Raw genomic sequence first — 25,906 nt, 5'->3', positions numbered from 1 at the left:
TAAACATATATTTGAAGAAGTCTGAGCAACAGACTTCTGAGCTATTCCTTCATCTAATTACTTGTGGAAATGATAGGAACTTGTACCTTTCTCTCAACATTTAAAAAGGCAAGAAACTTCTATATTAAATAATTATGGGGAAGTTTACAGCTAAAGATGTGCCCCATCTCCACTTTCTTCCTCCTCTAAAGAACTGTATGCTTGTGTGTCTGCAACCCTTTCATAGTAGGATCAGAGTGCACCAAGCATATACTTGAGAATTACCTACTGCCAATTGTCTAATCCCAAACACAAAGTCTTCCAAACACAATGATTGTACTTATTGAGATTACAGGCTTATTCTATCTGTAGTGCCATTTCAAAAATTATAGTAATTTATCTATCATCAATTTTATTTAATCTGATAATATGGTGATAGCCAATTGAGAACACCTGCACGTTTCTTTTTTATAAGTATCTTCATATGGATATCAAATCTTTATACACATGCCCTGGAGAAATGGACACTTAGTCTTATTTCTTTTCGTTTTACAGACAAAACCAGACAAAAGTAGTAAAGGGGGATAGTTTTATTTTAGCTATTTCAATAAAATATTTCTCAGAAACTCTTCAGTTACATAAAGGGCTCTTATTCAACATGTTAATCTTAAAAGATATTAAACGTACTCTATATCAGAGCTCTACGTTAGAAATTGTATAAGATAATATATAAAGTAATTTAATGAAATGCTGAAAATTATTAACCCAAATCACAAGGATCATTTTTTCTTAAAACAGAAAATTTTTAATGCAAAGCTAAAAATATTTATCAGGACTCTGATAAAGAGAGTTTTAATTGATCCATTACAGTTTATTATGACCTCAACTGTTCAAAATGTATTGTTGCAGTCCTTCTAGAAGGAAAAAAAGGAGCTAAAGGTACTGACTATGAAATTACACATATGAGCATATTTTTAAAATGAGAATAAAACTGTCTTTCAATGAAGCAGAATAATTTGATAGTGACACTCCATCGTGGAAAACTGCAAGATGCAATTTTACACTGCTTTGAGTACAAGTATCTTTTGAGCTGTCATGCAGAAATGGTTTCTCTACTTGAAAATGGGGTTTTCCTTTCATCATTCAGGAATGTGCGCCTGTCACTCTCCATTGCCATCGATACAGGGAGTCGTGATTGTACTCGGAGCTGGAGACACTGCCTTTGACTGTGCAACATCCGCTTTACGTTGTGGAGCCCGCCGCGTGTTCATCGTCTTCAGAAAAGGCTTTGTTAATATAAGAGCTGTCCCGGAGGAGGTAAAATGGAACCATCAGGAAATATGGTGTTGTAATCCAGCAGATTTTTGGAAATGAAAACGTTAATATGCATTCCTCCAATCTCAATAATTAGACTGGTCCTGCTTTTTCTAATTCAGGCATTCCAAAGGAAATGCATAATACTGATTTGGATAAAATGAGAAATTTATATTTCTCAAGATACAAGTGCTTCTTTTTATCAATGTTAATATCCTTGGAACATATTCTATTTACCTAGTAACAGTGAAATGTGCTAAGTCTTTTATATCCTGAAAAATATTTTTTTATCATAATATGTATGGATATTAGAAGTATGCAGTAATTAGAAATATTTGGGACTTTCCAAAAGCTACATTTACAAGCTTCATTCAAATATGCACACATGCATACATGCACATGTACACACACACACACGCACACACACACACACACATACACACCTTCCTCAGCTCATTCTGCTGTGAAGCAAACAGAATGAGATTTCTGTGTATTTTTTTTAAATGGCTCTAATGTGAGCACTATTCATTTAATAGTTAACTTTCAAAAAATGACATATATTTAAAATCACTTCATTCTGACAGGTGACTGGTGACTAGTCTTGGGTGAGGCATCAGCCTGTTACATGTACTGTGCACCTCTCAAATTTTAATGGTATTAGAGAAAGATAATGCTTTGTAAAGGATATTAGTTCTGAGAACAAGAACCAAATGTATTTATAGAAAGATAAATTACTCATTTTATTCAAATCAGTTATGAATTTGATTTGCTTTAGAATGCCTGAACATGCTTGGAGTTTCTATACTAGGCAAGAATTATAACCATAGTCAATAGGTGATTTGTCACATGTAGATTAATCACATTACAAAATAATCTCACTAAATTATCAGAGTCACCACTGGTTCATAGTTGGGTTTTATTTTATTTTATTTATTTTATTTTTATTTTTTTAAATACATGACCATGGCATGCATTACAATTCTTATTACACAAATAGAGCACAATTTTTTCATATCTTTGTTTATAAAGTATGTTCATGCCAATTCATTTCTTTATACATGTACTTTTTTGCATTACAATTCTTATTACACATATATACCACAATTCTTCATATCTCTGTATATACAGTATGTTGACACCCAATTTATGTCTTCATACGTATACTTTGGATAATGATGTGTTTAAATGTCACTTTTCTTCTTGGTTTTTCCCCCATCTAATTTACCCCTTTACACTTAAAAAAAATCAAACATGGTCTCCTGATCATAGGAATTTTTTTATAGTAAACTCTTAGTCATTAAATAGTATAGTCTTATCATTTACAAATAAGAAAACAGCTACCATTAAATTAAGGAATTTTCCACAGTTAAAAGAGGACAGGAGGACAAGAGCTAATCTTATTCATCTGCATGCATACCACAGAATCTGGCAAATAATAACTGTGAAATATGTTTCAAGCTAAATATTTTGAATCTTGTTCATCTGATTCCTATATCAGGAAAGTTCTCATTACCAAAGGCTTACCCTTGAGGGTCTGAAGTGGAAGATAAACCTGAATGGCAAAACTTACTTCACACTATGTATCATCATCATCTATGAGCAAGGGAAACTAGAAATTAAAGGTGGCTATGTCTTCCAACTAAAGTAAAAACAGAAAAAAATGATCAGATAATTACTTAAGAGTATAGATATGGTTAATTATTTGTTCATTTATTAATTCTATACTGATTGTCCACCTATTTTATACTAGGCATTATTCTAGACAATTTGAATGTAGCAGTAAATAAATCAGATAGAATCTCATGCCATCATGGAATAGGTTCTTGGTGAGGAAAGAAAACCAATAACTGAATAAATGAACTATCACCTCAATAGTATATTGTAAGGTAATTGTTTTATGGAAGAACTATTAATATGGGAGTATAATGATTGTGTATGTGTATTAGGGTGAGAGCGGTAGTAGAAGAGAAGGCAGGATTTACCATCATATGCAGGGTGACCTGAAAGTCCTCTCTGATGAGAAGATTTTTTGAGTGTAGAAAGTAGGGAAATTGAGGTAAGTTGCATTCAAGAGAAACTTGCCAGGCCTAGCTAAATGCATTCACTCTAGATTGAAGAAGTCTCTTGGACATCTGGGAAGAAGAAAGTCAGTGTGGTTACAACAGGGTAAGAAGGGGTGGTATGTGATGTATTGGGTGAGGTCCTGTAGGCACTCATCAGGCATTTTTAGCTTTCATCCTCTGGGAAAGAGGAAAACATGGGATTGTTTTGAGCAGACATCAAGATCTGTTAAGTTTTAAAAATACCGTTCTATACACTTCTGCTCTGGGGTGGGGAGGCGGTGGCAGTCAGAATCAAAGAGGCTGGTCAGTAGCTAATAAATAAGTAGGCAATTAGTCAATGTGACCAGCTTGAGGAAGGAAAGAGTGAGAATTTAGATGTAGCTCAGTGGAGGCCAGAGCTGAGTGGGCTGAGTACTAAAATGCTGAGTACTGAAGTAGAAGTGGGTCCTTGGGATCACAGATCACAAGCCTGCAGTAGAGCTTTTGTAGAACTCAGTTTGATCTGAAGCTTAATGAAAGCCAAAAGAACAAATCTGGGGGTATGTCTTTATTATTAGCTTACAGAAAATCACATTTTCTACGTGTTTTTAAAACTACTTGACCTTGATCTCCAAGAGAGTAAGATTTATGATCATCTCTTTTGGTCACCCATATCTCCTTCTTTGCCTCCCACAAGTAGTGCTCCATAGAAAGGGTGCAAGAAATGATGGTGGATGAATATTTCCTGGAGGGAATCTGTACCCAAGGTTTCTAGAATCAGCCATGCAGGTTGGATGAATGCCATACCAGTAGGCAGGCCCTTGAGAGTTTATCTGATAATTTGATGCAAAATTTCTCAATGTGAGATTACTAAATAATTTAGTGTATGCCAGGATTTTAAGGTTGGGTCACTTGCCAGTATGTACACATTTTTTAGGATTGTAGACTTCTGGTATTTGTAGAAGTTCCAGGTTTAATCCATCATGGCCATTTCTTGATTTTGTATACATTCAAAGAAGGATGAAGATATTGCAGTAGTTGCTTCCACTCTGAATCTAAGAAGTCAGAAGAATGGAAGTCAAGGTTACCATATCTGCTTCAAGATATGAATTTTGAAAGACTGTATCCTAGATCACATTTTAACCAACATAAAGAATGTAATATTGGACCCACCCAATTTCTTTGTAGTTCTCCAATTTATCTTCTGTTTTCCATTCCAACTCATGCATACTTCAACCATATTAGGATATTTTACATTTAATGAGGAGCAGGGACATTTGGAGTTTCCTCACATATATATATGATTTAACCATCTTGGCCTCTTGAGTAAAATTTGGAAGTAAAATATTTTTTCCATTATTAAATTGCCTCACCATTAGGCAAGTCATCATGTATATGTCCAAAACTAATTTCTCATCATTCAAAGCTGAATTTCTCATTCATTGAGAGTGGGCAATACAGAACAATATAATTTTTTCATCTTCTAGAGACAATTGTGAATTATTACAGAGGCTAGTTATAGTGAACACGGAATAATTTGAGATTATATATATTAGCAATATTATTAGATACACATTTTTTTAATCTTCAAAACTAGGTAGCACTACTCAGTAGATTCTGCAGTGATAAACATCCAATTTCTCTAATGCGAAAGTTCTCAAATTTAGTGCGCACTAAAATTACCTGGAGAGCTTGCTAAACACAGATTGCCAGACCTTACCTCTAGAGTTCTGATTCAGTGGGTCTGGGGTGGGCCTGAGAATTTGCATTTTTAACTAGTTTCCTGATGATGCTGATGCTGCTGGTCCACTGCTCTAATGTATCATCCAAGTAGTTCCCAGCTGTCTAATCAGAGCCATAAGCAGTACGCTGTATGGATGCACTTTCCATCTTAGTTAAGAAAGCATTAATGCTAAAGGATATAGGTTTGATGAAACGAAGAGAGGGAGGCATCATCAGCATATTGATGTAATTCTGATTCCAAATGTCTTTCAGGCTCCCTTGTGGCCTCACACACATACTAAATAGGATGCTACTGACAAACTAGCGCTTCTCAGCCGTGGGTCCTTAGGGAAACCAGCCAATCACTCAGCACTATCCTCTAAGAAGATGAGGAAAAATCTGTTAATAATTCCCTCCAGTACTTTCTGCAAGCTTAAATAGGTGAGATTAAATTTCACAGGATAACAGAATCCCCCAAAATGCTGGTATTAAAAGCTGTTGACAGATCAGATAAAACTGCAAGAATGCTTTAGGCGGTTGGGAATCCCTAAAAGGAGGCATGAAGGTCAGGACTCAACAGACCTGCTTGAGTTGATAAATTCAAAGGCTAAGGCTGGAGAAGGACTTTGTAGAACTTGTTAATTATTACTGAGAAAGATATGGTACAAAATTAGTTTTAATATCATGCCCCATGCACAAAGAATATTGTAAGAATCTATTGTACATATGTTCAATTTCCAAACAGCAGCAACATTTAATAGAGCCTTAAGTCTCCTATATTGTCATGGAGTCTCTATAGTATTCCTTAGGATCTCTTAGATTCCCCCTGTTTGTTTGTCAAGGTGTTAACTGGTTTAACTTTGATGTGCCAGTTTCCCATCTTTTCACTATTCAGAGGGTCAAGTGCTACTTTATCATTACAGTAATAGGAATACTCATACCGGATTGTTTGCTGTCACAATTTTTTTTTCTTTATCTGTTAGTGTAACTCTGAAATAATACATTTCTATATGAAAACTTGCCTTTTCACTGAATCCTTCTGATATATTCCAGCAGGCCCCATAATGGATCACTCTTGTGGCATGACTTGCAGGCCTCTATCAGAAAGATTTAATATCAAATGACCATGCTAAAGCTTTATAAGTTTTATTCTGAATATCTTGTTAGCTAAACATGCATTTTTCTGCAAATAACTAATACTTCCTAGTTTTTATTCAATAACAAGAAATATGAAACTGGGACTATTTTTACAAAATGACCTCTTAAAACTGAAAAATTTAATTTCACTTTGTAAGGGTGTTGATTACAACAGCTCTTCAGCATTTGGCACCTACACATCATTTGAGTGGCTCTTCTTCATGGAAAGTGATCAGAGAGATATTAGCATGGCTGGCTATCTGTGAGTAAACTAAAAACAAACAAATAAATACATATGAACTCTCTAGGTAAACAAAGTTTATTAATAATGTTGGGAATTCCCTGGTACTAAGATAGTAAGTACATCTTTCATATTTATGATGACAGAAGAATGACATACCAAGACAATGTGTATTTACTTTCATGAAAATTATAAAAATTCAATGTAGTGTTAGGCTCCATGGTACATGCCTGTAATCCCAGAAGCTCAGGAGGCTGAGGAATGAGGATCAGAATTAAAAGCCAGCCTCCACAAAAGTGAGGTGCTAAGCAATTCAGTGAGATCCTGTCGCTAAATAAAATACAAAATAGGGCTGGGGATGTGGCTCAATGGTTGAGTGTCCTTGAGTTCAATCCTAGTTACCCCCCCTCAATTTAATATGGTATGAAAAATTAGTGTTAAATAGTCAAAAACAAACTAACTAAAAGTTGAAGCACTTAGTTCAAGGTTATGTATTCTAGTCTGAGTATGGTCATCTATAAAATTAGTGTTGTAAATACATCAGTGTTTCTTCCATTCCCCAAGTTTTATATTTTTAGTATTTAAAGATGTGAGTGATATAGAATTTGGACAAGAAGGCTCTCTCTCTTCATGGAATGACAACTCTATATTGAAAGTTTTTGCAGTATCTATAAATATCACACTAGAAACAAATTTCAATTAACGTATCCCAGTTAGTTGGTGAGTTAAAATCTATCATATTCAAGACATGGATATACCAAAGAAACTGACAGATGATGTTGTCAGAATTCTAGACAATCTATGATAATTCAGATGGGGCATGCTGCAACTAAGTCAGAAGCCAGATAAATCTTGTGCTCATTCAAGGTTATGTATTTTAAGAGTTATTAAAGATATTTTCAAAATTCTGTGGGATTGTTTTATGCTTACTAGGAATATCTGTATAGCTGGAAACTTTGTACCTTTTAAAAATGTTTTAAAATCTCATTTCACATATGTGTATATACTCTCTCTCTCTCTCTATATATATATATATATATACACATATATACACACACATACATATATACACATATATGTATGCATGTGTGTGTATTTGTGTGTATATATGTCAAGCCTATCTAACAATAATGTTTGTTATTGTATTAACTTCTTTGTGAAAATGAGAATCCCTCTTTCTTCTGCTTTCTAATGTCTTCTTTTCTGATTAATAAATAAAAATATTAAAATGTAATTTTTAGAGCTTATTAACTATACATAAGTTAACATATACCATTCAAATGACAAAAATAAAACCATACATAAATTATCAAAAAGACCTTATCATTCTATTTAAAAATTATTTTTCAGTGATGGATTTATTCATTATGGGTCTGCCCAAATGTCATTTTCTTTTTGAATACTTCCTTAATTCCCTCACAAATTAGTTTTTCCCTCCTTTGTGCTTTGTGGCTCTTTATGCTTCCTGCTAGTATAGAACTTATCTCATAAGGTAACTATTATTTTTTATTCATCCCTTAAGTTAAATTGCAGTCTTCATCCATGCATGGGTTCTTTCCACTTGGCATCTGACTTAAAATATCAAACATTCTTGAGTTCAGTGCAGCAGATCAGTGACACATGTTGATTAAACCAATATATTAAGGGCATCAAAATTCTCTTTGGAAGACTTTAAGTTAATATTAAATATGGAAACTACATAGCATGTATGTATCTCAAATTATAAATTCCTTTTACATAAATAATTATTTTTAAAATTGAACTGTGAAAATCATTAGTTTCTCATGATATGATGTCAAACTAATATTAAAAGCACATTAAAAATAATTATCCTTGGTTCCAGTCTCTTAAAAGATAACTGAAGATAGGGAAAACAAAGAAAAAGAAAATATGACCAAGCAATAAATTAAAAAGTAAGAATTAATTTTAAAAAAGGTATAAAATCAGAGTGGTTTCAGACATTGAAGAAGAAGATAGGATCCTGATTTGAAGAGAACTCACTGGTGTTTCACCCGTGAAAAAGATATTTTGAAAACACCAAGATATGTAGGATATAATTCTGTAAGATATTTCAATAGCAGCCAGGAATTCTTGACTTCAGCACAATCTAAGATGAGGAGTAATAAGAGCTAGTCAGGTTTAAGAAAATGTCATCAATTATAACTGAATGATGTTTTAAAATATTTAATTTTTTTTGAAGAGATTTATTTTATGATAGCTGTGCAAAGGCATTCTAAACCTCTCAAGTAGGCCTAACTTTGCATTTCTGGGGTTTACCACTCAAACAGTGACACAATAAAACTGGTAAGGACTACTTTTATCCAATGTGTAGTAGAACTCACATTTGGAGAAATGTTTAGGTTCAAGATTCTTCCATTTTGAAGAGTTTGAAGTGAAAACATATCATGAATCTAGCCACTTAGTCCATAGCAGTTACTAAAAGAAGGAACCTCCACTTAGCAAACTTTTTGCATAGTGAAAATTAATTATTGCAATTTTGCTTGTATTGTCCACAGATTAGTAAATAAGTCAAATTTTTCTGTATCCTATCACTGTGAATCTATGTGCCAAAATTATAAAATATTTAAAAAACTGCTTAGTAAATTAAGGAAGATGAGATCTTTATAGGTGGACAGAATTTGGTACCTTTCCTTCATCCTCCTTTTGGAGAAATAAGATAACTAGAAGATTGGATTTTGAAATCAAACTCATGAATTAGAGAACAAATTTGTATCAAGCTTTTTAAATAATTTTAAGGTTACAAATAAATGCAAGGTGTCAAGCAAAAGAAGAGAGGAAATGCGGGCTCACCAATGGGGATCTGTTCTACCCCAGATTAACGTGTCATTCATAAATAATGTGAGTAGCTTCATCCACAAAAGAGCTGCTTCAGTTATGAAGCATCCAGTTTACATTCAGTTATATCCTTATGTGACTCCATACAGAGCTTCAACCCATTGTTTTCCATTCTGTTTGCCTCAGCAGTCCTGACCTAGCAGGTATACCCTACCAAAAGCATTCCACAAGTAAAGAGGACTCTCCCACTTGCGAATGTCAGTAGTTTCCCAATAGCATGTTTACAAGGGTTAACCAAGTCACTTTCATGTTTGAGCTAATCTCTTTTACCTCATCTACATACTTTTCTTCTCCAAAGGAAAGATTAGATTTCATACCAGAACTTTGTTGTTAACTAATTCTTTCCCAGAGATTAATTCCTATGTATCCTTCAAGATTAGCTTCACAGTTAGCTTATATAGTACCTTATCTAGGCTGCCCTTTCTTGACCTGTAATACTAGTGTGAATTTTTTTTTATGTGCCATTACAGTACAGTATGTGTGCTCAAGATAAAGATTCTTACTTGACTATACTTTACTAAGGTCCCTGAACATTCTCTAAGACCCACCTCTGCATTTCCTTGTAAAATCCAGTTTTAGCTAAGACCTATGCTAAATCAGTGTAGCAAGAAACCTTTATCCTTGATATCTGTCTACCCTTGATATACCTTAGTTGAGAGTTTAACTGCAAACACAGCATGAGCAAGTAGGAATTTAGCCACAGAGAGGCTAGTGGACAAAAAACAGATTCTTTCTAAAGACAGGATGAGGTGATCAGACATCATCTCAGGTATCATAGGAAATGAGGAACCACATTAGGTACTAAGTGTGATCATATATTGAGAGTAGAGGATTTTCCCTAAACTGACTTGACAGGTTTTGTAAGAACTCTTGGAAGTGTACAAATGAACCTAGGAAAAGGTTTAGGAATTAAAATTTTGGTCAAGCAAGTAATTTCTTAAAGAAACATTTCAGTTTATTTAAATTGTTAAGCAGAATGAGAAATCTAATTTTTAGCTAGTACCAGAGAATGGATTTAACTGGTGCTTAAGAAAACAGATTCTAAATAGGATCCCCAGAGACAGAAAAGGGGCAAAGCCCTAATATAAGCAAATAAAACTCCTGTTTCAAATAATTAAAAAGTTGATTTATACTACACATTTCTTTTTTAATAGTTAGAAAATGCAGATTTAACAAAGGTAGCCATATTCTATATACAATACCAAATATAACTATGCAAATACAATAAACTGTCAGTCTGTTACCCACAATCCCACTGTTTAGCTCTCAAACCTTAAGTCCCTGAACTGAATAAAGATTAAAAAGGGTTGAAAGTTTTAAAAAGCTACTGCCACATTCCAGATAAAAGGATGCAACCCGTACATTAACCTAACAACAATAGATTTAACCTAAAACTTTTCAAAAAACCTGTAACATCATTGCATTATTTTTTAGTGGAAAATTAGGGATTATTTGGCAATATTGTCAAGCAAATAGTTTTGTTTCTGTGTCGTGTTATCACAGTGAACACAGTGGCTTATTATCTTAATCTGGGAGATCTTTAAAGGTGGGATTACTTTATTAATGCAGCACCTAACATTGTTTTTTGGTACATAAGAGGTACTTAATAAATGTTTTGTTAAATTTATGCCTGAATGGAACTGTATAGGTACAAATGCTTGCAGAATATACAATAATTTACTGATAAAATGTGATAATGGTTTTTTAGGATTACCACTGGCCAAAGAAGATTACCAAATTTTTTATTCCATATAGCATTTTTGAGTCTTTCTATTCTTACAGAATTGGTAAACTATTAAATGCATTGCTATCAGAGAGTAATTTTTTCAAATAATAGTATTTCTTCATTTTGCTTCTTAAACTTTGTCATATTAGAAGTTATTCCAGAATTTAATGTATGCTGGCTTTCAGTTCTGCTCATTATAGTTTATAACCTATGCTTACTTTGCCTATATGCAATCTAAAAATGAGTTGACATCATGCTTTTAATTATAGTAAATTAAGTTGTTTCATAATTTCTACAGTATGATGCCTGTAATATTAATCAGACCAAATCATCACATTACATAAAGTTAATCATTAAAATGATGATCGTTATTGCATGCTATAGCACACTATTTTTATTTCACTCAGCATCAACCACATATCTTTCTTGCATATTGAAGAGAAAATCAAAGCTAAGAAAAATGTTTTTTCACCATCCTTATACCATGTGAAAAGCAAGTGACAAACTGATTTATAGAACCTAAACAATGAAACCTTATAGTTGCTTACTACTTTATTTCCCTGAGTGATTACTAATAGTGATAAAGACAAGAAAGGTTTTCAAGTATGCTTGATACACCATTTGTCCCTCATAAGAAAAGGCTCCATCAAACAAATGTGTGTGTGTGGAGAGAGAGAGAGAGAGATAGAGAGAGAGAGAGAGAGAGAGAGAGATATGAGCATTCCATGAACAGAAATACTCATATGCCAAACTTGCAGAGTTTCTTAATAACTAAAATCTAGGTGTCATAAATCAAAATTGCTGATTACTAATGACTATTGACAAACATTGGGTGTTAAAAGGCACTAACACTGAGACCTGTGAATTATTTTTCACAGATAGCTAATGCAACTTGAATAATAAAACATTAAGTCTTTTGCATGTGGTTAGAACTACTGATTAATCTGCTCTATCATTTTCTGATGGTTGAGTAACTGATAACTGAGGAACACCATTTTCTTTTATATTTTTATCCTCACAATGTAGGATGATCTGGCCATGCAGAAGACTCTGCATTCCCCATTTTAATTGCATTAGGATGGGTTGAATTTTCATTCAATTGAATGCTAGATGAGTGTCCTTTCATTAATTTGAATATCCTCCAGATTTCATAATAATTTGTCATTTTCCTGGTAAATAAGACTTTGTTTAAGATCTACTCTATGCCAGTCATTTTGATAGACACACATAAATTGAGCTGTGTTCTATCTTGATGCCCCTCCATGGGGCATATTGACTAGTGTATATTCTGATTTTTTGGCATCCCTATGAGTGTCCATTTGCTTATTCTTACCAACTATTGATTATTTGAATATCACTTCTGGACACTGGGGATAGAAAGTTAAATTAGATATTCTTTCACGCTTTGTTTTTTGTGAGGGAGTTTACTATTTAGCAAATAAACTTAGTTAAGTGATATTTAGTTTTCCACTTTTTATCCTAAGATGTGTTCTATGTCTCTCTTCTCCATTTTGCAAATTAATACTCATTTTGTTCCAAACTTAACACTTTCTCTAGATTCACAGAGTCTTCATCAACTCATTAACATTGGGTTCAGAACGCCAGACCTTAATTCCTATATTTCATGACTTGACAGTATCTCTGCACTTACTTAGACTAAGCTCAACTCATCTCTTCACACTGAGCACAGCCTTTATCTAGTCAGACAACCTCTTGATCAATGACTAGATTCATTTCTGTTCCATTTTGCCTTGTTGTATGTACAGCCACTAGAATCATAAGTCACATTCTTTCATGCTCTGTGTTCTGTAGTTGTCCTACTAATGGAGAACAAATAGAATTCAGTTGCAATTAGTTTCAGCCAAATTAAGGTTTCAGCTAAGCTTTGCCTTTCTTTAATATGTCTTTGTTATCTCTGAGTCTGTTTCTTTTTACGGCTTGAGTATCCCTTATCTGAAATGCTTAAGACCAGAAGCTTTTCAGATTTGGGGTTTATTAAAAATCTGGAACATTTGAATATACATAATGAAGTGTCCTGAGGATGGGACCCAGGTTTGAACATGACATCCGTTTATGTTTCATATACAACTCATACATGTAGCCTGAATGCAATTTGAAACAACATTTTTGCATGAAGATAATTTCAAATAATGTTTTTTTAGTATGTCTAAAAAAACTTTGAGACCAACACATAAGGTTAGGTATGGAATTTTCCACTTCTGACACCTTGTCAGTGGTCAGAAGTTTTGGATTTTTCAGCATTTTGTTTTTAAATTTTCAGAGAAGGAATAGTCAACCTGTAATGCTTTCTCAATATACTGGTATTCGAGTGAGGTCAGAAAGAAACAGAGTGCCTGAGGCTGAGTACTAAATCTCTAAAGGCATACTTATTCAATGTGTTGTATTGTCCTTTTAGTTACAATGGAGAAACAAAGTTGGTTTGAACTTAATTAGTTTTTAATCTATTCTAATTTGTTATATTTATGATTCATATTACACATATAGAGCAGATTTTTTCATATCTCTGGTTGTACACAAAGTAGTGTTACACCATTCTTGTCTTCATACATGTACTTAGTGTAATGATGTCTATTTCATTCCATGGCTTCTCCTACTCCCATGCGCCCTCCCTTCCCCTCTTATCCCTCTGCTCTATCTAGTGTTCCTCTAATCCTCCAATGTTCCAACCCCCAACCCCATCATGAATCAACCTCCTTATATCAGAGAAAACATTCCACATTTGGTTTTTTGGAATTTGCTAATTCACTTACCATTATATTCTTCAACTTCATCCATTTACCTGCAAAGGGCATTATTTTATTCATTTATATTTCTAAATAATATTCCATTGTGTATATATACCATATTTTCTTTATCCATTCATCAGCTGACAGGCTTCTAGTTTGGTTCCACAGTTCAGCTACTGTGAATTGTGCTGCTATAAACATTGATCTGGCTATGTCCCTGTAATATGCTACTTTTAAGTCCTTTGGGTATAGATCAAGGAGTGGGATAACTGGGTCAAATGGTGGTTCCATTCACAGTTTCCCAAGTATTCTCCATATTACTTTCCATACTGGCTGTACCAGTTTGCAGTTCCACCAGCAAAGTATGAGTGTGCCTTTTCCCACACATACTCACCAACATTTATTGTTGTTTGTATTCTTCATAGCAGCCATTCTGACTGGGGTGCGATGAAATCTTAGAGTAGCTTTGATTTGCATTTCTCTAATTGATAGAGCTGTTGAACATTTTTTCATGTATTTGTTGATTGATTGGATATCATCTACTGAGATGTGTCTGTTCAATTCCTTGGCCCATTTATTGATTGGGTTATTATTATTTTTTTGGTGTTAAGATTTTTGAGTTCTTTATATATCAAAGAGATTAGTGCATATGGTAAAAATTTGCTCCAAAAATGTAGGCTCTCCGTGCACCTCACTGATTGTTTCTTTTGCCTCTAAATTACTCTATAATGTGTATCTCCCTCACCCTCTCCCTTTCTACTTCCTAATTAGGAACCTTTCTGTCCAGAGGTCTTTTGTGTATTGCACTCTGGTGGCTGCGCACCTGCCGTGGAGGGCTGTTTTGTATTGGGCAGCCACTCTGCGGAGTTAGCTGCTGCTGGAGATTGGGGGTATTAGAAACTATGTGTACCTGTCTATCCAGTGTTCCAAACAGCTTGTTGTCCCAACTAAAGATGGTAATGGAGGTGACCCAAGATGAAGGCTGCTGCTTTCAGCGATGGGGTTTTGGGTCAGGTGGGGGGAGCCAGGTGATAGCATTGTGCGAACCTGTCAGAGATGGGTCTGTAGTGTGCAGTGTTGTGGCTGTTGACTTTCTTCAGAGCCTGTGAATTCCCCAGTGCAGGCAGGCTATCTTGAGTAGGGGACTATGGCAGTAGCTGCTGAGTCCCAAGATGTAGGCAACCAGGCAAGTCCCACTGGTAGGTGGGGGTCTACTTGGTAGTGTTGACTGGAGTTCCTGCGTGTTGACAGTGACTGAGTGTTCTGCGTGGGAGTGGTGTCTGGGAATTCTGCACGCTGGTGCTGATGCCAGTGGTCACACTAAGGTACCCTTGAGACCCGTGTGGGCGAGTAGTCCCAGTCGAGAGTCCGCCAGCTCTAATGCTGAGATTGGGACCCTGCGCAGCATGGTGGCCAGGATTAGCAGTGGAGGGGGTCCTCTATAACTCTAAGCAAAGCAGTGTTCCCACTTGTTGAGACCTGGGTCACAAAGTGTCACAGAATGCAGGCCTGCCATCTTGGATCCCCCTGAAATAAAATATTTTAATAACTAAAAACTAGGTGTTATAAAGTATCTTCAATGTGAAGATGAAAATTTACATATAAAACACATTTAAAAACCCATTATCAATATTATAATTTTTATCTCATTAGATAGATTAATTAAATAGATGCTGATGTAAATTCCTACTTGTTATTATATCTTAAGATTTTATTTTAAAATCTTAAAAGTTTTTGATGTTAGCTGAACCTAATTTTTGTCTCCCAAATTTAGTACCAATTTCTCAAAAAGTATGAGATTATCTATATATAATAATAGGTAGTAAGAATTAGTACACAAGAAAGTTAGAATAGTACAAACCAGTTCCTAAATCAGTCTCCAAAAATGTGTGGCATAGTTTTATATTTTATGTTCTCCACAGAAAATAGAACCATTATAAATACACATGGTATATTGATTTATTTAAATCGTAAACATTTGATGTTGTTATTCAATCAAGTGTGGCATTATCATTAAAATTTAGCATCACTTGACATTTTGGAAATACAATAAACTTGTTTATATTGATAAGTTATAAGGTGTTACATTATGCAAATATGACAGAATAGATACAGAACATATATCTTACATACCGGTACCATTTTTATTTTGTAATTCAAATTATTTAAGAATGGTTTGCCTTCTAGAAATCATACAATTTTATTTTATAGGAAATTAAAGAGGGGTCTCAGATTTGTCTTTGTCCTTCATTTATTTAGACTTTTTTTTTTAATTGAACTACCTTTTTTTTTTTTTTTTGAAAACACAGTCTCAATGCCAAGCTGCAGTGAATACTTGAATGGTTGTGGGAAAAGTAAATTCAGAGAATAGCAACTATGTATAAATAACTTTTATTTGTGAGTTCTATAGACAAATCCTTTTTTAGGCACTTTACATTTCTGACTTATTCTAAATAGCATTACATACTAGTTAATTAGATACTGTTAGCCCCACCTTACATACAAGGAAGCTATCCCAAAGAAGCAGTAGAAGCACGTTGGAAACCTGATTTAATTTCACTTACTTATAATCTCCCTCTTTAAGGACTTACCAGTTTGGGAACCATTGATTTCTGTTACTACTGGCATATCTATTATTTTATTATTATTTTTTATTTTTTTGTGGTACTGCAAATGAAACCCAGGGCTTTGCATAGGCCCCACAATTGCTCTATCTTTGAGCCTATATCCAATTGCTCTACCCCATCCGTTATTCTTTCTATTATGAATTTCTTAATTTAATGATGAAAAGGGAAATGCATATATAAATTATGTACATGGTTCAATTTTTAAGACTTTAAAGGGAAATGCTTTGAAAATAACCTAAATAAGACATAGACTGAATAGTGTCATGCAAATATATAGACTAAGATTTCCAAACTGTTTATTTTATATTCTCTCCCACCTTGGGAGTCTTTTAAAGTACTTTTTCCTAATCATAATTCCATTATAAATTTAATACCATAGATTTGCTGTGTACCTGTTTATGTGTTATAGCTCTTTGGGGCAACATTACTATCATTGAGAAAGCATGGTATAGACTACTGAAGATTTGAGTCAGTCAGCTATAGTCTAATAAGACAGTGACTCACAAAACAGCATCCCCTGGACCAGAAACAGGGCATCAGCTAGGATTTGTTAGGCATGCAAATTCTCAGGCCTTACCCAAATCTTCAGAATTAGAAATTCCAGAGGTGGGTGGCGCCATGCAGTCTCTTTTAATAAGCCCCCTGGTGATTCTGATGTGTGCTGAACTAGGTAACTCTGGGTATTGACAGGTTTCTGAAAGATGAGTCCAACATTGAACAAGTTACTTTATTTGTTCGTTTTTCCATCTTTATTCAGCTCACATAACTCTTGATTTGACACCTCACACACGTACCTTCTCAATTTCACTCATCAGAGGTCCTACTGAGAATCCACCTGGATTCCACATGGATAGAAAAAGCATCTTCAATAGCACTTCTCTACTTTGAAAAAAATGTTTTAAGAACAGTCAACATACTAGTTCAGATTACATTGACAAAGACCTTCATCCCCCTGCCCAAAGTGGAAAATAATCAAATAAATAAATGTTAACATTCTATGTAAATCAGTATCTTTATATAGATATGAAAAAACAGAGAATCTTATTCCTCATTTTATGGCAGAACAAATTTTAGAAGAGACAGGGAAGAAATGGAAATTCGTCAGGAGGAGTGGGCTTGTTTCTCTTTCTTCAGATTTACATTTAAATATTTGTACTTTTATAAAAGGAAGAATTTGTTAAAAGTATTTCTTAGTTCCACAGTTTCTCTAGCTTTCTTTTCTTCTACATACTATTCTAATCTGTACTTGCACAGATTGGCTCACCCACTTCATTGACTTTTTTCCAGCTTCAATATGCACAACCTGTTAATAATTGGAATTTTTATTTTCAAATGTGGCACAATTTAAAAGAAAGCTTAATTTATAGGAATAAAAGCATAAGAAGACCAAGCTACTATAGGCAGAAAACTCATACGTCACCTACAATAGGGCATGCAAAACCTAGAATGTGACAAATCTTAAGATGCCATGATCTATAAACTTTCATTCCAGTTCCAATCAAAGACTCCTTGACTTATGGATTTGACAAATGTGAATAGCTGATAAAGGAAACTCAGTGTTGGTACAAGAAAAAGCTTCATGTTGACTTAAATATTATATGTGTTAGCATCTATATTTGAAATAAAGTCAAATATTGTATAGATTTTTTAAAAAATCTTCAAGTGTTTTTTTCTCCATTCTGTTTTGTTTTAGATGGAGCTGGCTAAAGAAGAAAAGTGTGAATTTTTGCCTTTCCTTTCCCCACGGAAAGTTATAGTAAAAGGTGGAAGAATTGTTGCAATGCAATTTGTTCGGACAGAACAAGATGAAGCTGGAAAATGGAAAGAAGATGAAGACCAGATAGTCCAACTGAAAGCTGATGTGGTCATCAGTGCCTTTGGTTCAGTTCTGAGTGATCCTAAAGGTACATTGCTTGGGAGATGAAATGTGTTATGCAATTGCCTGTTATTTTAGTGCCCCAATAGTTTCCAGCTTTCAGGAAATTGATTTTCACCTAAACACCCATTTTTCTTCTTCTGGTGAGGAGTACAAGCGATCTTGATATAAAATACTTAAAAGTTTTCATTAACATGCATATAGAATTATTTTTAAAGTGGTAAAAAGAAAAAAGAACATTAATCTTTCTTTTAAGCTGACAGCCAAAACACATATTCCACTTTATAAAGATGTTTGCCTTCTTTTCTATTTAGCAATGATTGTTTCTTCAACTGGACTAATTTAAGAAAATGTAGCAGAGGTTGGAACAGCCAATCTTCAATGTTGCAGACAAATAAGGATCTAATGAATGACCAAAACCAAAATTCATGTTTATTACCATAATCATGCCAAACCCATCACCAGAACATCAACTTTATCAAATTATAAAGTTCACAAAGTCCCTTGTTTAATCTGGATGGCATAACTAGATGAGCTGAGGAAGAACAAAATGCTTAAAAATACAATGGAAAAGAAAATGTTTTATATAGCATTTTAGTTGAATAGTTCATTGTGTTATACTTCCTCTACATTTATATTTAGTACCTTTGTGGCCTATCATTGATGAAAGTTGTAATACCAAGGCACTTTGATTTGGCACTTTGATCTGCCTTTTAATTCACACTGTTCAAATGACAACATTTCTGAAAGGGAAATAAAAGATGTTTTTCTAGCTAAGAGATGCATTAGGAATAATGATAACAAAATATCGAAACCTGAGGATTCCTGTGATGTACTACTATACCCATGCAAAAAGTATGTATTGTGTCTGAAACAGGAACAGATGCATTCCTGCAAATGTGCAGTTTTATGCAACAGATAAGTAAAAATTGAACTAGTCATTAAGATATTTTATCTGTAGGATAACAAACTTCTTGGTATTTTGAAACACCCAGATGTTTAGTGTCATGAAGATAAATGTTTTCAAATAGCTGGATGATGGCCTGAATTTGTCACTTTTCATCTAATGTTTATATGCTATGTAAACATAGTCACAGTGTAGTTTGTTTATTCATTAACTGAGTTCAAACAGGAAAAAAAGAACAACGTGTAAATTGCATTCAATTATCTAAAAAACTCATAATGTTCTTACTACTCTACATACCACCAAAAATTAAGTAAAATGGTAAATCATGTTTAACTAGAAATTTTGTTGATGGGTTAACTATCAAAGAATAATTTGGCTCCCCTATCTAAATTTATGTTCCACAAATGGCAATGCTAATATAAAAATAAAAAGTGTCTTTCCCTAAACAAACCTAAGTTATTAATTCAGACACAGAAAACAGCTTTTGTAATCCCAGATTTTGATGTTTATGCTTATATGTGTTTGTGTTTTTAATGTGTAAATAGATTGATAGAACTTCATATATGTGAAGAATTAGAGGTTTAATTTAGTACTTAACATATGAAGTAAAAGAAACACTTGATCTATTTATTGATAAAGCCATTGCAGAACTTGTCTGTGTATTTTATCCCAATGTTCCAATGTTCCCCATGTACTATCTCCTACCCCACATAAGTTTCGAGAAGTCAAGGAAAACATAGTTTTTCACTGTGCTTTGCACCACCTCCTGATTTGAAATAACAAACCACCTGGAGAAATGATTCTTAAATAAAAATCCCCTGTTTTACCAGGGCCCTGAATGTTTACATGAACGGGGAGCAACTTTCCAAGTGAGGAGAGTTGGAAGAGTTCGAATGTTAACTTGCATTCATGCTTTTCTGTTCCCATCCATATACTTCTCAGCTGTTTTTAGATGGAAAACATTAATGAAAAAGGAAGGGGCAACAGTTTTTGTTAAAGTTGATCAGGAAAATTTTTACTAAATGACATTTAAAATCTTAAAATACTAATTTCAAAGTTAGAAAACTCTTACATACACACACATATTTAAGGTATGGTGAAAAAACGGTTTGCTGTAAGAAAGCTATCCGTTTAGATAAGATGATATTCATGTTATCCCTCTTCTACCTCAAATACTGTCCCCTCTTAATACTCATGTGGCAAGACTTCTATATAATGCCTATGTGATTAGTACATATGTGATATCTATTTAAATATATTTGTCTCTAACTCTCCCTTAAAATGCCAGTTCTTCTTTTCTACTCCCTGTCTTTCCTCTTCCAACCTCACTTTGCACAGACCCTAATGAATTGATGGCCAAAGACAGTGATATCTTTTCACTCCTATTCACTTTTCTGCATTTGACAATGTTAAATATTTCTTTCTGTTTTAAATGCTCTTCTCCAATCACTTAACCTTTCAGTAGCTCAGTTTCTCCATATATAAAAAGCAAACAACAACAACAACAAAAAAAATAAAGCATAATAAAACCTTCTCTCCCTACCTCTTAGGACTTGTTAGATTAAAATTAAGTAATATGAAGTGCTTTGAAAATCAAATTGTAACACATTATTATTATCACACTCCATTTCCCAGCTTTTTCTTTTAGCTGCTCACTTCTAAGCCCATCACTGGGTGCTGTCCCTCCTCCAAATATTACTTTTTAGTTCTTTGCAAAGTTCAGACATTAGCCATTTTTTTCTTCCAAATATACTATTCATTCAGTGAGCCGACTGTGTCGTTCATTCATTCAGATATTTGTTGTAATCATTCCTCAAAACATGTTAATGATCCAGATGTGGTAATAAAGGAGGATCCCAAGTTCAAAGCCAGCCTAAGCAACTTAGCAATAATCTCCTTCGAAATAAAAAAAAATAGAAAGTTTGGGGGTATGGCTCAGTGGTTAAGCACTTCTGGGTTCAAACCCTGGTACCAAAATAAAAGAAAGAAAGCAACATATTAATAAATTTATTTTGAGTACCAGTTTGGTGGCTAGACTTACGATAGTCATGATTTCACTTCTGTGTACACTGTCTCTGAAATCTAGTTTTTCATGTCTCTGAAAACCTCTTTTTGTCTCATATTTATGTTTATGTATGCAATAAATACTCAGTGAGTATCTGGTGAATGCCAGAAGCTAAATTGTATTCTGAAGAGTACAAAGATGAATGAGTCATTTCCTGTACTTGAGAACTACACAGATGGGGAATGGAGCAGACCTATAAACTACTAATTGCATTATGAAGAGACGAATTCATTGAGAGAGATACACAAAGTAAGGAATGCTATCCTTATCAGGTTTCCCTAAAGCAGATCTACTCTCAACTTTGCTGTTACTGTACATGGTGCCTTAATTCTTCCCATGGTCTTAATTCAAAATGTTATTACAGTCCTATATTTCTAAATTTTCAGTTTTTCTTTTTACTCACCAATATTACATTAAACTATAGAATAAAGCTCTTTTTAACATCGATGAAACTCAGTGAATGGCCTATGTATACTATATATTCATCTTTATTTTGCACTGTTCTCTTTTGAATTTTTCCTCCCAGTATGCAGTGCAGTGTGAATTCCATAGTTCTAACTTGGAAATTTTTGATGAATGCATTATATAAATATATGTTGAAGAATTCAAGGAATGAAATAAATGACAGAGCACATATAAAGTACAGTCATAATTTTTACTCTCAGCAATATCAGATTACAATAATATTTTAAATGGAAATACTTTTTTTTTAAGAGAGAGTGAGAGAGGAGAGAGAGAGAGAGAGAGAGAATTTTTAATATTTATTTTTTAGTTCTCGGCGGACACAACATCTTTGTTGGTATGTGGTGCTGAGGATCGAACCCGGGCCGCACGCATGCCAGGCGAGCGCGCTACCGCTTGAGCCACATCCACAGCCCCTGGAAATACTTTTAGAATATCAATTATATCAATAATGTGTATTTGAAAAGGTAATCCAAGTCGGGAAATTAAATTTTTAATCTAAACTTTTTCCTCTGATATATTTCAGGGCATTTGCCAGACTCTGAATTGGGCTTTTCACAAAGGAGAACCTATACTGACTTAATTTAGAATGATGCACCAAGTCAATCTGTATTAAATATTTCCTATAATAAAAATAAAAGTGCTTCAACTACTTATATAAATGTTAAGTATATCAAATTTATAAAATAAAATCAGAGAATATCCTTGTATTAGAGTAGCAAATTATTTAATTGCTACTAGGGCTAACAGCAATTATAATCATCACTGTTTTTCCTAATTCTGTATTTTTATTTACTTATTGTTTTCTGTTTGGGTATGTAGCAGTGAGTGGGAAATAGGAACAAAATACTACATATTTCACACCCTGTGCTTGTGTGCTTATGTGCACACTTTAATTGAATCTTTCATTTACTACTGTCTCAAATAATGAAGGCCATGGTTTTCAGTTTTCTAATTCAATTGAGATAATAATGCTAGCCTTATTTAATATCTTTTCTGTGGAAAACTGAAAGTAGTTCTATCTTTAAAAATTCTCCTCTATTCCCTCTAAGTATGTAAAATTTCAAATCACATTAAATTGTTCTACATTAATTTTAAAGGCTATCAGAAAATTGAGCACAGATTACTTCTTTTACTTTCAATCCAGAAATATCCTCCTCGACTGGAAGATTATACCTATCTATCCTTCTTTCTTTTCTTCTTTCTTTACCCCAGAGGCAATTTCTCCTGTTACATCTGAATGCTAATTGTTTTTAATTTTAAATTTTGTCTCTTTTTGTTTAAAAAATGTCAACTTTTAAGAGACATCTTACTTATCTTTATAGTTGACTTTCCTGTTTATTTGTTTGGAACCACACTGCCAGCTGTAAGTGTGTATACCTTTTTTATTAGTTTTGAATTGATAAGGGGTAGACTTGCCCATCTTCACTAATCTCATGCTTCATTTTTCCAATGAGGCATTAAGTTGGCCTTGTCCTCACACCCCCAGGAAGTTAGAAGACATAATTTATGGTTCTTTGAATGATTTTCAGACAACTGAAGAATGCCCTTTAGCCAATGCCATAATCTCAGCACCTTTTCCAAATGCTGCATCACAGCCATCCTCTCATTCTTTAAAAATGTCAACTTTGAAAAGATTTACGTCTTCCAATCTTCAAGGGCCTATTACAATTTATCTACAAATTAAACTGTAAACCCCAAGAAGGCAAGGAATGTGCCTTTGTAGTGTGTTGGAATCACAATGGCAACTAACGTATTAATGTACAATAGATGCACAAATATATTTGTGTCTGACTTGATTCGGTTTAGAATATTACCTTTATTCAAGCTAATTGTTAGTTTTACAACAATCTCTTTATTTTTCTTAGAAAATGTAAAAGTTAGAAAAATAATTCTATTATACTATTGCTACTGTTTTTTTCCTTGTTTTGGCATAGATTGTTGCATTCTTTGTAATTCAGTGAATATTATACTAATTGGAATCCGTCTGGTGTATCAGCTCAAAGCAGGAGCGTGGAGCCAGGCTGCTCAGCTGGAAACCTGGCTTTCTTCCTTCTCAACTTTATCTTCCTAGGGAGTTACTGAGTTTCTTTGTACTTCATGGTCTTCTCCTCAGGGCTTAAGGGGAATGATTATAGTATCTACTTCCTGGAGTTGTTTTAAGAATAAGTGAATTAATAATATATGTGAAATGTTTATATATAGGCCTAGCACACAGTAAGAATCTCTTACATTTAAGATGTTATTATTGTGTAATAAATGATATTTGAATAATTTCAATGAATTAGATTACACCCTTATAATTCCATGAATATTATCTATAGATAAAAGCATTTAAAAGTGAGGACTTCATCAGGGGCCTTAGAGGCTCTGTCAACTTGTCTGTGTATATAAGTGAAGCAGATACTCTTACATTTATAATTTTAAATGAGAAAATGTTTAATATATTTGGTTGATTTTATTTGAAGAAACAAAGTTCGCACTGTGTGTAATTATCGTATATTTAATTATCAATTCTGATGCTTCTCATGCTATTGAGTAGAGTTTTTTTCTTCACCAATTTTTAGCTATTAGAAATCCCCTTTTGAGTTTCTACAAATCAAGTATTTAAAGCATAAAGCATTTTCAAACCACTTTGCTTTTTCCTTTTAAAAATGGTGAACTGGGCCAGATTTTTTGTTTAACCTAAGATTATTATTCATTTTTAAGAAGGAAAGAAAGAAGTATTCCCAAGGATATTAAGCACTTGAAAATTATGAGATGATATAAGTGAGGTTAAAACCTGTATTTGGGAGACAGGAAGCCCAGTGACAAGACTCCTCTGCATAATGCCTTAGAGGCTGTGCAGGGGAGAAAATGACAGAGCGGTGGTGCTCTCTGACTGCAGCAGGAGGCATGCCCCTCTCCAAGGAAAGAATTCATGCACTTCACCCAATGCCTATCTTGTGTTTCTGCTCATCTTACTAGGAATGAGAGAGAATAAGAAAACACAAAACTCTGATCTTTTATGGTGGATCTTTAATGCCACCCTTGGTAATCAACTCCTTTGATAGCATTAATTGCAATTAATTGCATAAGGGTGTATGGGTGACACAGGGAGAGAAAGGTTTTAAAATCACTCATCAATCCCTCTTATTAGAAAACTCTTAGAAAAGTTTCTGAAAGCCTCATGGGGTAAATCAAGCATTCTGTCAATATCAACTTCGATTATAGCTTTGATTCACTTTCCCCCACACTGAGAAAAGGTGCAGGCTGTGGGTTAATTGGCCTTGTTCTGTCCTAAGTCAGAAATGGAAATTGCCAGTTTGGTAAAAAATGGAGGACCTAACACCCTGGCTGTGCAGAAATTCAGGGACTTTTCAAATGTGTTCATTTCTTTTTTTAATTATTAACCCTTAGGAAAAGCTTTAAGAAAAAGTGTTTTAATATAAGCTCAGGGTAAGTTAAGCACCCAATGATAAAAGGCACCTACTCTTTAAGAGGTCTGAAATCAGTACATTTGATTTGTATATTTTTGTTTTTGTTTGTGTTGTTTACTTAATAATATGTCACTTGGTAACTCACTAGTGGAATGAACAACACTAAGACATTTTAATAGCCTACTCAATTGGGGACTTTATTTATTTTTATCAGTTGTTGTTGCTACCAGCCTGTTTTATATTTCAAACAATAAAACATCTCTTCCAGAGGCTACCGTGACATTTAGAGATTCAGTGAAGTTTTCTTTGAATAACTATTTACTCTTTTTTGGCCTCCAGTTTACATAATTCCTCTTCTTCCTTAGCAAAATAAAGGGGAAGGGGGAAGAGATGGAGCACAAGTTGAGAAACTATTGTAACTGACCAAATTTTTAATGTTGTATATAAGTAGAAATATTGGCAACAAAATTTAAAGGATGAAGTAAGGACTACTCTCCTAATTGCTAGGTAAAATACCTTTTTGACTAATAGGTAAAACCTAAGAGGAAGAGACTAATGATTAATATAATTGAGAATGGATGAGATAGAATTGAAAAGAAAGTAGTCAGTACACTACAGTATATAGGATATATATGATACAATAATTTACCTTGGGGGTTTCCTTATTTATATTTCCAAAAATGCTGGAAAGGACCCAGGAGATCATATTCTCTAGTTCCCTCATTTCAAGTGTGTTCACTTAGTAACTTTGGATGGGCCTGCTAATCCAGGCCCTGAGTAGGGACT

The 25,906-nt window shown here is 33.9% G+C and overlaps 1 protein-coding gene across 1 annotated transcript in view; it reads left to right on the top strand.

Moving 5' to 3' along the window:
• The window catches only part of Dpyd (dihydropyrimidine dehydrogenase), an 803,780-nt gene that overhangs the window by 319,969 nt on the left and 457,905 nt on the right, over positions 1-25,906 (top strand). Inside the window, exons 10-11 of the mRNA XM_026401392.2 lie at positions 1,127-1,296; positions 18,085-18,295. Coding sequence (XP_026257177.2) covers positions 1,127-1,296; positions 18,085-18,295 — 381 coding nt within the window. The remainder of the gene's footprint in view (positions 1-1,126; positions 1,297-18,084; positions 18,296-25,906) is intronic.

This window comes from Urocitellus parryii, chromosome 11 (genome assembly GCF_045843805.1).
Source record: "Urocitellus parryii isolate mUroPar1 chromosome 11, mUroPar1.hap1, whole genome shotgun sequence".
Lineage (NCBI taxonomy): Eukaryota > Metazoa > Chordata > Mammalia > Rodentia > Sciuridae > Urocitellus > Urocitellus parryii.
The sequence above is the reverse complement of the archived record's forward strand: the minus strand, read 5'-3'. Positions and strand labels throughout refer to the sequence as shown.